At 41.9% G+C, this 15,998-nt stretch overlaps 1 protein-coding gene across 1 annotated transcript in view; it reads left to right on the forward strand.

Annotated features, from left to right (window-relative positions):
• Positions 1 to 774: 774 nt before the first annotated feature.
• The window catches only part of DHX15 (DEAH-box helicase 15), a 55,594-nt gene continuing 40,370 nt past the window's right edge, over positions 775 to 15,998 (forward strand). Inside the window, exons 1-3 of the mRNA XM_034772534.1 lie at positions 775 to 972; positions 6,226 to 6,574; positions 14,039 to 14,232. Of these exons, the coding sequence (XP_034628425.1) occupies positions 902 to 972; positions 6,226 to 6,574; positions 14,039 to 14,232 (614 nt within the window). The 5' untranslated portion in view covers positions 775 to 901. The remainder of the gene's footprint in view (positions 973 to 6,225; positions 6,575 to 14,038; positions 14,233 to 15,998) is intronic.

The following is a 15,998-nucleotide window of genomic DNA, read 5'->3' on the forward strand; positions in this document are numbered from 1 at the left end:
ATCAGCTGAAATGCCTAGCATGAAAGAGCTGTGTGTGCAGACCTATAGTGGGGCTTGAGTTGCTCTGAGCTGGTGTTGCTGATGGGTGGGCAGCTATGGCCCCAATCTTACAAAGATTTAAATAGGTCCCATGATGGACATATGTAACAAGTCTGTAGGATTGGGTCTTTGTTTGTGGAGCAAGGCTAAGTCAGCCATCATAGCAAGTCACAAGGTCATGTCAGAAAAGTGATGACACCGTCACAACACAGTCATTGTGGGAAAGCGTTGCCTATTGGTGCTGAAGGGTTGGGGCCAGTGAGATGTTTCCCAGGCCCTGTTTGTGGGTCTGGGCCATCTGCTGTTATAAGCAGGCTGCTCCTGGAAACGCTGCAGGAGAGCATTACCAGCTGTAGTCACACTCACAGTCTGGTCCCTAGTCAGGGCACCGTGTCCCTGGGGCGTGGGGAGCTGGTCCTGCTTTGGGCCATGGGGCAGTGCCCATAGTGCCAGGCTGTCCCATGCACACCACCCCTAGCAGGCCCGCTTGCCCAGCACTGGCTTTTTCTGCATGTGTGCGCCATGGCAGAGCACTCCGGCCTCACCCATTTCGCCGCTCGCACCGCCCCACGCTGTGGCCCCCATTCCGCTCCGTGGGTGGCAATGGGAGTCCCGAAGAGCGATCCGCGGGCCGGACCCGGACGCGCGGGGGTAAGGTTCCCAGCCGGACTCGGAGAGAACGCACCGCTTCCCCCTCTTCGAAGCCGCTCGTTCAGTGTCTCGCGCGGATCGGGGCTTCCTTCCGGCCGCCATTTTAGTTGCTGTTCCTGGCCTCGCGGCGCTGCCGCCGCTGCTGCTGCCTGAGGAGCGGAGAGCGCGGAGCCGCCGTCCCCGCCCGAAGGCCCCTGCTGCCGCTGGCACGATGTCCAAGCGCCATCGCCTAGACCTGGGGGATGACTACACCTCCAGCAAGAAGCGCGCCATGGCTGACGGGTGAGGGACGCCGGGGCCTGGCCGCGCGGCCTGCGGGCGGGGGCCGGTCACTTTCGCTCGGAGCGGCTCCCGCCTAATCCGCTTTGTACCCTCGGTGCCAGACTCGCTCCCTGCCGTCTTGGGTCTGGGCGGGGATCGGCGGGGCTAGGAGCCGCCTGGGCGCGGCACACAAGCCGCATGGCTAATCCCTGGGGTAGGCGCGTCTCCTCGTCCCGTTTCGGGGGGTGGGGCGGGGCGGCTCAAGAGCCCGGTGGTTTCCCTGAGTGTAGAGAGGGCTCCGTCCATCCCCTCCAAGAGCCGAAAGCCCCAGTGCGGGGCAGGGGACACGGCGGGGGCGCCGGGCGAGTTGGGTGGGAGCGGCCGGGAGCCGGCCCCGGCGCCTTTCCTTGTAGGAATCCCAAATCCTGGCCGGGGCGGGCTCCGATTTCCAGCAGAAAGGTTCCTGTGTCCGTGCAAACGGTGACCCCATCCGTTCTCCCGTTACCCGGTTCCTCGGGTCGCTGAGTTACCGCCGCAGCCCCATATCGCTCGATGAGATAGTCCCGTGAACCCGGGTCCCCGCGCAGCGCTGAGCGGGGGTCGGCATTTCTAAACTCGTGTCCCCAGCACTCCGACATGGCCTGAACCAGATCATAGTTTTCGGCCCTAGGCTGATCATCTTCCCTCAGTAACGTAGAGTGATCTCGGCAACTTCTGTCTGCAGCTTTGCAAACTGCGGTTTACGAGTAACAGCTATGATTAACTAAACCGAAGGTGGTGGGGGGAGGGGTACGACAAAGATATTCTTTTGTTGGTTTTCCGTGCATCTTTCAGCATTTTGTGTCTAGTCAGTTTCACTGTTTCCCGTGTGATCAATCATTCCTCTTTGTGTGAGATTTTCCACAGGTGAACAGAAGAGGGGAAAGTATTACTTTTTTTTTGGTAATTGTAAAATCACAAACATTGGAAGAGATGGTAGGAGATGCAGGAGTGAATTTAATTACATATAATTTATTTTTGTTTTGAACTTAGACTGAAAATTGATGGGGTGGATGGATGTTAAACAACAAAAGTATACGGAGTGTCCTTGAATTAGTTTACCTTTTAGTTGAAGTATTTGAATTCTGAAATTTAAAATAGTATTCTATAGATTTTTCTTGGTTGTGTGTGGGTAACAGTTAAATGGAATAATTGAAAATGATGGAGGACTAATAGGAATCGCCATACTGGGTCAAATCACCATCTAATCCAGTATCTCCTCTGTGAAAGTGGTTAGTAATGGAAGCTTCAGAGAAAGATGCAAGAAATGCCGAAGTAGACACTTATGGAATAGTTTTCCCTTTAGGGAGAATTTTGTCCTATTAAATGTCAGTTGGTAACTGGTATATGCCTTGAAGCATGAGGGTTCATAGTCCTTATTTAGAAAAAATAAGGACTATTGCCCTATCTAATGCTGGTGTGGGTGGTCTCATTCATAACAGTCTGATCCTAGTGTTAGGCTTATTTTTCAAACAAAAGGTGTGAAAAGCTTCTCATTGTCACAGGGCCTCCTTCTGCTTCCAGACTCTCCCTCCAATCAAATATCTATTTTTTGCCAAGTGTAGTTTGCATTTTTGCAAATTGACATTTTTGTTTGCATTTTCTCAATCTCTGTCCATTTGTATAGGTTCTGACCTCACTACTAATAGAAACATTTTCAGAGCTTAGTATACGCAAATCTCATTACACACACTATTCTAGACAGATCATTAATTGTTTTAAAAGTCTAAACTACTTCTGCAGCATCCGAATAGACTTCTCCCCCACAACTGAATACATTGCTGTAAAGCCTGAAAACAAATCTCTTTCCAGTTGTAATTAAGGATACTTTTCCTGGCTAGTGTGAGGGCATAAGAAGACATCAATTTCAGCAAAATGTAAGCTTTCATTTAAAAATTAAGTTTTAAGCTCTTGCTATACTTATTATTCGTATTACATTAGTACACAGGAGCTTCAGTCACATCAGACCCTCATTGTGATGCTGCTCAAACAGATAGCATGAGACAGGTGCTGGCTCAGACAGTTTAAGATGATGCATCAGGGCCTTGGACTGTAAAGCTCATTGCAGGATTAGTGTGTGAATTAGGATAAAATGGAACAAATTTTTGAAACCAGAGGCACTGCAGAGGGAGAGTGAGGGTAACAGTGACACAAAATACTGTAGATTTTAGGTCTTTTTAAAAGATAAATAACACATTAATGGTGTCAGTAATTCTTTATGGTCACCTCTAGAGCCATACAATCAATTGAGGATCTAGATATGGTAAATTAGAGCTGTTATGGGCCTTTTCTCATAAGAACAAGGTTACTCAGCCACTTCTTAAAACAATCTATGGCTTAGAGTTTGTAAAATACAAAACTACTATGTGCTAACTTTAGCTGGTTGCAACTTCATTTTTTTGTAGGTAGAAGCTCCCAGGCCTATTCATTACTTTGTGTGTTAAAAGGAGGCATGGCCAGTCGCAGCCTAGGATGCATATGAGATGCTGGGGGGGGAGTAATTGGCCATGAGCTCTCTTCAGGAACTGTGCCTATTCTTGTTATTTCTCTGAATAGTATGAGGCAGCCTGGTGCCCAATAGGAAGAGTTTCTGTTGCCCCCAAAATGGAGAGGGAGAATAAGAAGAGTTCCTAAAGAGATCAGTTGGCCATTTACTTTTAGGTGAGATTATTAGGATTTTTGTTGTTGTGCCATTTGAAGTTTGTGAATTGAAATTCAAAGGATATGAAGTTGAGGGAATCCTCAGCTTGCAAGCCAAAAGGTCACTAATTATTCTTTGATTTTTTACATATGTAAGTATAACAATTGTTTATCTGTAGTTGCTGTACCTGACCACAGAACTGTTTTGAGGCAGTTTGATTTGTATCAACAGCATACTAGAAAATCTGTAGAAAAAGTTGGGGTACTTGTACGTTTAAAAAAAAAATTGTAAGACACAATTCCTTTTTAAAATGTGTTAATTTTATAAATACCTTATTTACACCTCTTATGACCAAATGGATAGGCTAAATTATCTCTTTTCCAGCAAGAGACAATGCTGTTACCTTGAGGTACTAAACTTTAGTTTACTGGTAAATCTTTTCCAGGAACAAGAATGTCACATATACTACATCCAACTACAGTTGACTTGTTTCAGAGGGCCAGATTTTCAAAAGTATCCTCCGGTTTTAGGTGCTCAGCTTTAGATCTAAGGCTTAATTTTAAAGTGTGTTGAACACCCGCAACTTCAACTGAAATTAATCGAGTCAGTGCTGTGTAACTTTGATTTTATGTCTACGCTATAGGACTTACGTTAGCATAGCTATGCCAGCATAGTCACCTACTGTAGATGCAGTGTATGCAGGTAGACAGAATTCTCTTGCTGGCATAATAACACCTCACCAAACAGATTTTAGCTAAACCAGCAGAAGCACTCTTTTGTTGGCATAGTTGCATATACACTGAGGGTTATGTTGGCTAGGGGGTATGATTTCCCTCTCCCCACTCCTAACCACCATAGCTGTGCCAACATAACCTTGTACTGTAGTGCAGGCCTGAAAATCAGATATTAGGTATTTAAAAGATTGGCTCACAAAACTAGTGGTTGCTGTTGAAAATATGGGTCAGAGATTTTTAAAGGGAAAGGGTACATATGTGGAAAATCACTAAATTTCTTAACCTATGTTACAAATGCCCTCTTGGTAGTTCAGTATTATCTCTTTCAACAATCTTGCTTTTCCCAGTTTATTTTTGTTCTTATCTTGGACAGTGGAAACATGCTTGGGTCCCAGTCCTTCAGATACTATCACGCATGCTTAACTTTATGCACTGTGAGTAGCCCCATTGACTTCAGTGTGATGATTCTCAGTGCATAAAGTTAAGCATGAGCATACTTATTTTTCTTCTTCAAGTTTGGGGCCTTTGTTTTACTTGTGTTTAGTTAGTTTCTCATCTATTTTAACATTTGGGTACCACTAGCACAATCCTGGAAAAGGTTTGGTTGCAAACCTCCCAGGGAAGTGCTTTAGTTTAAAGGGATACTGTCAAATTAAATCACACTTCTGGCTGAAAATTTTCACCTGTTTCAGTGACAAACACCATTTAGGATTACTGTAAGATGATGAGAACTTTTCCGATTTTTTTTTGTTTTGTTTGACAGCTCTTTGTGGATAATTAGTTTCTCCATTTCCACTGTATAGTCCATTTCCCCTTTTGTTTGTGTGGGTTTCTCATGGGGTAACGGGGAGGAAAAAAAACTTAAAAGGAAATGAGATTGTAAAATCACAAAAGTTACCAGTATGATTCAAGGCCAGGTATAGTATATGAAACTATCTTTCATACATTCTCCCCCCCCCCCCCCCCCCGAAGGACTATATTTTAAATTGACCATGTTCCTTCCACAAAAAAACTGTTTCTGGTGAATTGGGTAGGGGAATTAGGAGAAACAATTTTATTGGTCTATAGTCCTTGTTCTTGTGAAATCTAAACCTGAGGCCAAATTAAACTTGATACCCAGTTGAAGGCGACTTGTAAAACTAAAAGGCAGATTGAGTTTACTCCATATATTTGATCTGAATATTCCCTCCAGCCTGATTGGGATTAATTGTAACTTGCAGTTCCGTCTTAATTTAAAGGGAATTTATCATACGGTTTAGGCCCCAATTTGATATGCCATAGTGCATTTTGTACCCCAGTTTCTCTGCCTTTAAAAAACGAATGCTTTTACTCTGGTTTCTCTACCATTATTACTAGGAAGCTTAATTATGTCTATTTATAAAGTTTGTTTTTTGTGTGCGTGTAGGTGTATGTATCTGTATGTGTGTATTATCTCCAGCACTCATGAGCAGTGAGTGTTTTTGTAATTTTTGCATAACTAATATAGCATGTGCCTCAAACATGAAATTCGGTCTTTGTAATGACACAAGCAAACAAACAGTGATATTTTTCCTTCTCTGCAGTACACTTAAGTGAAACTGCTTGCAAAACTGTTTAAAATATTTACTGTGCATTCAGTTTGCATGAACTGCATAATGTATTTCATAGTGAAACATTAGTTTAATACTTTCTTTGGTTCTTTTGTTTTAGATTAGCTCCTATTTCTTATTTTTAAAACTACTCAGCGTAAAGAAAAGAACCTAAACTCTTCATTTTTATCTAGTTTTCTTGATCTACTTCCTTCATTCATAGGAGATATTCTGTCTTTAAGTATTTACTTCAACATTCTGTATTTTTGCTGTGTTCTGGAAATCCTTTTAGGAAGGATCGAGATCGTGACAGGGATCGTGAAGATCGTTCTAAAGACCGTGACAGAGATCGTGACAGAGAGAGAGATCGTGACAGAGAAAGAGACAAGGAAAAAGATTTGCGTCCTTCATCTAATTCTATGCTTCTTGTTGGTGGTGGATTACCACCTTTAAAACCAGCAATACTTCCACAGGGTATTAATCCATTCACAAACCTACCACATACACCTCGATACTATGAAATCCTAAAGAAGCGGCTTCAGCTCCCTGTCTGGGAGTATAAGGAAAGATTTACAGATATCCTGATTAGGAACCAGTCTTTTGTACTGGTTGGAGAGACCGGGTCTGGTAAAACGACACAGGTGAGTTCTTATTCACTTGATGCTTCCTTCTTAAAGTTTTAAGTTTTTGTTACAGGATGGAGTGTTTTATATCTTTTTTTTTTTTTTTTTTTTGGATTACTATGATAAATTGTTTAGTATTGTGTTAATTTTATTTCAATGTCTTAGTGACACATCACAAGTCTTACCCTCTTGAGCAATACTTGTTTAATGAACTTTTCAGTTGCTTAATGCCTAAAACATTGATCTCTATTTTACACATTATAATTTTAATTTTAAGATCCTAGTCCAGCTAATGGGTGAAAACTAAAGGAAAAGCATTTCTGAAAAATGTGTGTACTGCTGTTTTTATGGCACTGAGTGATCTTGAGTTGAATTTAATCAGAAAGTTGAGATACAAAAATCTAATATCTCAATAGTACTTGAATATCACTTTGTACTCTAAAAGATACATTTAATGTCAACACTTATGAAGGAGAGAAATTCACACTTTAATGATAGTGAAACGGTGCTGTAGAGGTTAGGTGATTTACCCATGACTTCACAGCTAGTCTGTGTTAGGGCCAGAATTAGAACTCATTTCCTGACTGCTGCTGCCCCTGGGCTATGCTCATCAAAGAAACTGAAGCTCAAATCTTCCATACTCTGGTCCAAAGAGAACAACATTATATATTTTCTCTTGAACTGGGGGTGCTTCTTGTTGTTATACTACTTCTGTAGGTTGCTGGCTCCTTCAGAGGACAGTGGGATGCCCTTCTGTATCCTAGGTGGAAATCTCCCTGGGTTAGATTTGTACTGAATACATAGCTTTCCAAAGCTATTGGTGCGTTGAACAATGTGATATTTAGATCTAAAGGCCCCCTGCTAACCCACCAGAGATTTGGGGACTTACAAAATAAGCAAGACATTGGGAGTGGCACATAGAAGTGGATCTGTTAAGGGATCAGAAAATTGCTAGTTTGGGTATGGGTATAAACACTTTTATATAGCTCCTGGTTTCTCCTCAGAGGGCTCATGTGGAAAAGTCGTTTATTAAATTGCATGCCTAAATCTCCCTGTATAGGCAGATGGATTCATAAAGACTAAAAAAAAGATTTTAAACAGATTGTAATGAATTTGTAGCAGGTATTACGGAGATAGATTTTAGTCAAAAATAAAGTTTGAAAGTCTGGAAAATGTTGAGGACATAAGTACAAGATGTCCCTCTCACTGCAGGTTTCTGGAACCAGTTGTTTGTCAGTGGAAGAAGGCATGGTAACATACCTCAGTGGTATTACATAGGTGTTTTTTTTTTTTTTTTTTTTTTTTTAAGTACTTCAGCTGAAGTCAGCACTTTGTGCAATGGGTTGTCTAAGGCAACTCTGAATATACAAATCCTTTGGAAAAGAAACGTGTTCTCAAAAGTCCATTAAAGAAATCAGTCACTTGAATATATAAAAGTCCATCAAGGATACTAACTTCAGCCTCTGAGAATTCATCTGCAGTGGTATAAGGTGGCTTGTATCCTTCATATGAATGGCTTAAACCTCCAGTATTCTTGGTTACAAAGTAGGTCACGTGGGGTAAAATTTTCAGAACTGACTGAGGGACTTAGTAGCCTAAGTCTTAGATCATGTCTAAACTACAAATTTTGGTCAACACAAGTTAAATTGGCATAAAGCTGCTATGGGTAGTATATCGCTAGTGTGCATGCATGCTTGTCTTCTTGCATCGGCGCTGTGTGTACTCACCAGAAGTGCTTATGTCGATGGACAGTGCAGAGCACCATAGGTAGGTATCCCACTATGCAACCTGCCACTCTCCAGCATAAATTTTGACAGTGCATAATGGGGCGGAAATTAGTCACACAGGCATGAATGGGTGTAAGAGGTCAACTTCCCAGCGTGAAATTGTTTCCAACCCATAATGTCGTCTGTATCCCATAATATTTGTGCCTTTTTAAAAAATCCCATGAACCTGCTCGGCCATCCTTGCTCTCTACCATCTGGAAACATGGAGCTTGTACAGCTCTGCTCTGTTGTCATAAGCATTGCAAGCACAGAACAGATAATTTTCCGATATTTGCTGGGCCACAGAAGAACTGAATCAACAGAAAGTGATGATTTCTTGGAGGACAGATTGGTTTTGTACATAGCAAGAACCAATTCAAGGTTGACAGTGGTGGTCACAGAGCAGTTGCAGATGATGTGCTGCTTCTGGGCTTGAGAAATGAACACTGATGGGATTACATGGTAATGCAGGTTTGGGATGATGCACATCCAAAAATTTTACAACCATTGTTCAAGACCACATTCCTAGATATGTGTGCTGAGCTTGCCCTAGCCTTGCAGTGCCAGGATAATGAAGTGAGAGCAGCACTGAGAGTGGATAAGAGAGTGGCAGTTGCACTGTGGAGACTTGCAACACTGGGTGATTATTGGTCAGTGGGAAATCATTTTGGAGTTGGAAATTCCACTGCAGGGGTTTTTGTCATGCAAGTGTGTACGGCTGTTAGCAGGAGACAATTATGCTGGACTGTGATTCCTGGCAGTGTGCACGACACAGTGGATGGATTTGCAGCAATGGGGTTCCTGAACTGCAGTGGAGTAACAGGCAGCACACACATCCCTATTTTGGTACCAGACCACCTTACCACAGAGTACACCATTAGAAAGAGCTATGGTTATGCAAGCATTGATGGATCACTGGGGCCACTTCACCAACATCAATGTTGGCTGGTCAGGCAAGGTGTAGCATGATGCTCGCATCTTTAAAAACAGAGGACTATTCAGAAAGATACAGGCAAGGACTTTCTTTCCTGACTAGTGTATTATGATTGAAAATGTTGAAATCTCAATAGTGATCCTGGGGGGTCTAGCCTACCCCTGGCTCCCAGCTCATGAAGCTATACACCAGCCACCGCAGCTGCACCAAGGAAAGATTCAGCTACCAGCTCAGCAGATACAGAATTACAGTTGAATGTGCTTTTGGTAGATTGAAGGGATGCTGGCATTGTTTACTCACAAGATTGGATCTCAATGGTTATAGCTGCCTGCTCTTTCTTGGATAGTATCTGTGAAGCAAAGGGGGAAAAGTTGCTGCCATGGTGGAGGAGGAGTGCCTGTCTGCTGAATTTGAACAGCCAGACACAAGGATTATTAGAAGAGCTCAATGTCGAGCTATGCAGCTCAGAGGCTTTGAAAAGAGCACTTTAACAGTGAGCCACAGTAATGTATTGTGGTGAACTATGCTTTACCTGGCCCTGTTGTTTTGGTGCTTTGGTGTATACCTATGAATACAACACTGTCAGTGCACCTATTAATTTTACAGTGCTTGGTGTACATTTGATTACTATTTTTCACTGATCCTCTGAGTTGTGGGTCACTGTATGCACAGTAACAAGTGGGTACTTTCGGAACTGCTAGGCACTCTGCAGCATATGTTGTGAACTAATAAAGGTTAATTCTTTTCCAAACAGTATAATTTTATTCAGTAACAAAACTAGTGCAAAGAAAAATCTGTGCAATTTAAAAGCAACTACATTTAACTTAATTTAATGGAACAGAACTTAACAAGGGGAAAGAACATATATGTCCATTTTACCTACACAAACAGCAACTATGGCATTCAGAGGTGTATGTGAAGTGTGATTGTCCTTAATGTCCCCCAGAGAGGAGTGGTAGGGCTAGGGATGCGGCTCTTGACGCCATGTGGAATGTTGAGGGGGAGATGTAGGGAGGCACTGTAATGGAGTTCTCCATGGACTGCAATGAGAGGCGAGCCCAGGATCGTTGAACCTGTAGATCCACAAGAGTCTGCAGCATCTGTTTGCTGCCGGAGAAGCCCCATTATATACTGGAACTCCTTTTCCTGCTAGGATTTGTGAATTATTCTCCTCTCCGCTCTTTCTTTCTCCAATCTGCAGTATTCACCTTCTAGGCCCTTTGCTCGTGGTCTTGGTATATCACTGGCTTGCAGGATCTCATTGAAAATGTCATCCCAAGTTCTCTTCTTTCTCCTCCTTATCTGGCTCAGACGTTCCACTGGTTTGGGGAGAGAACCCCCTTAAGGCTGCAATGGCAGCAGCTACGATTAAAGCACACAGAGGTACTGTTGTCAGTATAGTCACAATAGAAGGGTCACATTAATATTCAGAACTCCCTTCCCTTGTGCTCTTAAAGTTTTATTAAACAAAATATGCTTATTGACACCTCTGTCAATAAGTGATTGAATCCTTGCTGAAAGTGCAAAACTCAAGTCCACCTTAACTGTGGAACTGTAATTGGCACTTCCATAATGCTCTTATATTTTCCTAGTGTAGACTGACCCATAGAGATAGTAGCTGCTCCCACTAGGAGTCTCATCACACAGAACAGAATACTGTTCAACATACACCCAGTGATGCCGCTACCCTGCGCATAGTTTGAGAATTGAGGCCGAATGCATGGGGTTTCTGAGCACATGTGTCAACAATCCACAAGAAAAGAATTACAGGTGAAAACCTGGTTCCATTGACATCAATTGTAGTTTTGCCACTGACTTCCATGGGGCCAGGATTTCACCCTGTAAACTTTTAAGCAGTGAAGGTTTTTTAGTAGTTAAAGAATCTTATTTAAATCCTTTAAACAGTACCCGTGTTCTTTTCCTCACCGCGCGCCAAAAAAACTGACGACGACAAAAAGGAACTCTTGGTTTGATTACATTATTCATTTGACTTAATCTGTTTTTAAGAACTCTACTGAATGTTCATTTGGTTATTATTTTGGCCTGTCACGGATGTATCCAATGTAGACTAGTCTCACAGCAGCCCCTTGTCACCAGGTTCATGTGGTGGTTTTTGTGTTTGAAAATCTCTACCCTTCATTAGAAAGCCCCTCTGTGTCAAGGGACTCACAAAGCTAATGAAAGCTCTTCCTGATCCATTTGATATCTGTGAAATAGCTTTCTTACAAGGAAAGTCCATTTTCCTGGTGGCAGTAATTTTGGCTCCTGCAGTGGCTTCAGATTCTTACCGATCCACATGATGCTAAGTTTTATAAGGACCGTGTGATGCTATAGATTTATTCTAAATTCCTACCAGGGATGATGACTGAGATCCACTTCATTGTGAAACAGTCATCTTTCTGTGTGCTTGCATGCTGGTCCTGGTGAGGTCTTTCTTTGTGAACTTGATGTAAAGAAATCTTTTGGTTTTTATATGAATCAGATTAAAGCCCTTAAAGTCCACCAGCTTTTTTCATTTAACACCATTATACTAGATTCTGTTACCAAGAAAACCATTTCTAAATGGCTGTCTAATTATATTTCTCACTGTTGTAGCCTGGCAAGCCTGGTGTTTTAAGGTCATGTCGAGACTTATTCTGTTTGTAGGGGCAATGCTTCAGCAACTAGCCTCAGACTTGCATTTTTACTGGTGTCTTGCAAAGTGACTTCATTTCTCCTCTTCACATGTGTGAAGCACTTGTGTGCATGTTTCTACTCCGATAATCTGCACTCGGATTCCTATGGTACAGAACCTATTCTTTTGCCTATGTTGTCCAAACTTTTCTGCTCCTTAGGGTTCTTTTCTGTTCAGATGTCTGTTATCCCTCTTTTGACAATTTTTAGTAGGTACTCTAGACCTCTTGTATTTTTCATATTTATAAGAAAGGTACCTTAATCCTAAACAGGGCTTTGGAGCTGTGCTCTGGGCTCCGCTCCAAAGTCCTGACTAAAAACATGTTGCTTTTTCGGTATGTCTTTGTGTTTGCCTCCTGTTGCAGCTTGTGGGTTTTTCTGTTGCATTTGGGATCTTGGGCCTTTTCAGTTTCTTCCAGTAGCAATCTGTAGAATAACATTTTTGAAGAAAAAATATTTTATTCTATTAAGAGAAACTTACATGGATTAAGTCATTCATCCTCTGTGTTTAGTGGGATTCTGTAGTTTTGTTTGTATCTTTCTCTTTTTGCACTTTGTTTTAGCTCTTAATCTAGGAGTATTCTGAAAGGAAATTACTAGGGGCCTGGTTACATGGACATTAATGTTAGGGGAGTTCTGCTTGACCTCTAGAACCATGACTGGTTGTCCCTGGAGATGTCTTCAGATAATGTGATTTACTAAACCTCTCATCAAATTAAGAGTGTAATCAAAGTATATTTCATTCACTGTCTTCTGCATCTCAGATTATCAGAGGTGCAGATTTTTCTTTCTGTATTAAGAATAAAGTTTAATACAGACTGTAAAGGAGGGGGGTGTGGGACTAAATCTCCCGTCATTGAATCAGTAAATTGCTTACTTGCAAACAAAATAAACACATTCTGATTCCATTGGTAATACCGGAAATTCATATCTGTTTGGTAAAAGTTAGATTCTCTTCCTGTTTCTTTAGGAACTCTAACCAAATGGAGATTCCAGACTTTGTTCTTTTTACTTCTCACTGTGATATTTTAAGATATTTTCTGATTCAGCCAAATTTTTAACACTTGGGTATTTTTTTCAAGGAACTGCATCTGTAATAAATATTTAATTTTAAAGTGTGCTTTATAACATATTTAAACAATTTTATAACAATCTTCAAGGGTATGTCTACCATGTGGCCTTAGCCCATGCTTCTACATGTGTTTGCCCAAACCACCTTGCCATTCACATGCACAGCACTCAAGCAGGTGCTTACCTGTATTTTGAATCCATGCTTGCTTGCAGGCTGGGGGTTTGTTTTAAGGCCTGAGCTGTGCTTTATCTCTTGCTGAACCCATCCTCTTTTCAGTGAGGACACGGGCAAGACTCAGTCCTCCAGTCCTTTTCTAAAGTTACCCCACAAGGTCTGACAAGTTTTCTCATAATTGACTGAAGAAGAATCTTAGTGTCTCAGCACACAGAATCATGGGATATGCACCCAAAGACATCTGGGTGAGTTTGGGCAGAAATAGCAAGGACACAGTAACACAGGTAGAGCTGTAATTCTCTGGCCAAGGTAGACTAACCTGAATGCTCATACCCAGCTAACTGCAGTATAGACATGCCCTAAAATGTATACATTAAGGCTTCATGAAACTTCATGAGCGTTTACTTTTCTTAGATGCCAGTGGAGCGTCAGCACTTCTAAACTGAGGTCATCTGACAGTTGCTTAAATGTACTGCCAACCAATACAGTTTCTCACTAATTTGAAAAATGGCAGGTTTTGTGAAAACTAGTACTACTTAAGTGTGAAATATTTCATCTTCATTTTGAATTAAGTGTACTTCTCATTCATTTGACAGCCTCACATCTATATTTGATCCAAGTTATTGGTAAATGGATTCATGAAATGCAAGTTATGAGAAGGATAAGTGGAATTTTTTTTTTTAAATACCAATAAGCCAGCTGACTCCTACAAAAATCTTGCCGTCAGTTTCTAATTGAAGTTATAGGCTGTAAAACAGGACTTTTATCTTTAGATATCACCTGCTCAACAACTACAGAATAAATTGTGTTGTATCTGACTGGGCATTTAAAGTGTATTTAAATTGGAAATTTGTCCTTGACAGATCCCTCAGTGGTGTGTTGACTACATGCGGTCTTTACCTGGACCTAAGAGAGGTGTAGCTTGTACCCAGCCGAGGAGAGTAGCTGCAATGAGTGTGGCACAACGAGTTGCTGATGAAATGGATGTGATGTTGGGCCAGGAAGTTGGTTACTCTATTCGATTTGAAGACTGCAGTAGTGCAAAAACAATTCTGAAGTAAGTATTGTAACAGTCACCCAAAATAGGCAACTGTCCACTTTTTGTTATCAGGCTTGTGCAGGGCCAAAGGTTTTGGTTGGGAATATGGAGGCAGCAAGGTTGTGAGAGAGGAGAATGGAGAAAATCTGTGGGGACAGAGGGCTGTGCCCACAAGGAGTAGGGAAACATGGGGCTTAAGCTCTGGGGGACCTACAGATCTGGTGGGGGAAGAGTGAAATGTGAAAGTAATTTGTCTTTTTCAAAAATCCTATCTAATCCTGGAGATTAATTGTATACTAATGAATCGCGTGAGGTTCATTAGAACAGGTGCTGTCTGGAGCTACTTTCCTAGTCCAGGCCCTCCCAGTACAAACTCTGGGTTGTTTTCCTACTGTGGGTCACAGGAACAGTCCCAGTCCCTGCTTAGTTTTCCAGCCAAGACATTATGCCCATAAAACCCTCTTCTATATCCCTGCTAACTCCTCTCTCTTCTCCTCCGTTTCTGTATGCACATCTTGTAGAGCTGAAACTTTGGAGTTGAGGGGAATGAGTGATCATATAAAGGGGAGCAGGGTGATAAAGTGGGATGCCTGTACTGAGACATTGGTGCATCGAGGGCTCCTTCTACACTGCTACATGGCCTCCATGGTGCTCTGAGGTTGCAGTCCAAAAGTGTTGGTGTACTTAAACAGACACACACTGGGTTTTCCCTCACCTAGTCCTCCTGTGCAGTTTGGAGTCCCTCCCCCCTGGACTCAGGGGTATGCTTGCTAACCAACTATCTCCTACAAGTCCCTCATCGGTTCTGCTCTCTGGCTCACATGGGCATGTGCAGCGATCACTTGGTCAGTCAAGGAAGTAGACTGGTGTTGTAAGGAAATAAAAGCTGACCATCTGAGCAGTTCTGTCCGTTAATTGCGGCAAGATTCAGCTTACTTGAATAAGGAGAAACCAATCTATATATTTCAAAATGCTCCTGTGACTATGACATCATGAGAAAATATATGAAATCCAGAATTGTTAGCTTGAGCAGGTGTGTAAAACACTGGACGAGGCCCACTTATTATCTTTGCATGAGTTGCATGGCACGTTCAGGTAGTTCATTACCAAAACAACCTAGAGTATTTCCAGATATTAATAGTGTGATTCCAATGTGTATCAAAGCAAATGTCAAAAATTTTCACAAGAGAGCTTCCTAGCAAAGAATAGCCACCTCGAATGTGGGAGACAAGGCAGAGAAGGACTTGAACCCACGTCTTCCACATTCCAGGGGTGTGCCTTAATCAGGCTATAGACCCAGTCTTTTTCTCTCTCTTTCTCCTGTTGGAGCTGTTCCATTTTGTCTAAAAATTCATTGAGCCAGATAGAGAGATGATAGCCTGGTGGTTAGTGCCCTCATTTACGATGTGGAATATGCAGGTTTAAGTCATTGTTACAAACTTCATTAAAAGCTGTAGTGTGGAAAGGGCCTAAAGATGATTTCTGTGTTGTTTGAAGAAAAAAATACTTTGGTTTTTTTTAGCTAAATTTGTTAAAGTCTAAATATATTTACACTACTGGTGCATATGCTAAAACCTGTGGTGGCAGAATGAAGCATGAATTTGTTTTTAGACTCTGGTCATTACGTTGTTAACATTCATATTGGGTTTCAGAGGGGTAGCCGTGTTAGTCTGTATCAGCGAAAACAACAAGGAGTCTTTGTGGCACCATAGAGACTAACAAATTTATTTGGGCATAAGCTTTCATGGGCTAAAACCCACTTCATCAGGTGCATGGAGTGAAAA

Source organism: Trachemys scripta, chromosome 5 (genome assembly GCF_013100865.1).
Source record: "Trachemys scripta elegans isolate TJP31775 chromosome 5, CAS_Tse_1.0, whole genome shotgun sequence".
In the NCBI taxonomy this organism is placed as follows: Eukaryota; Metazoa; Chordata; order Testudines; family Emydidae; genus Trachemys; species Trachemys scripta.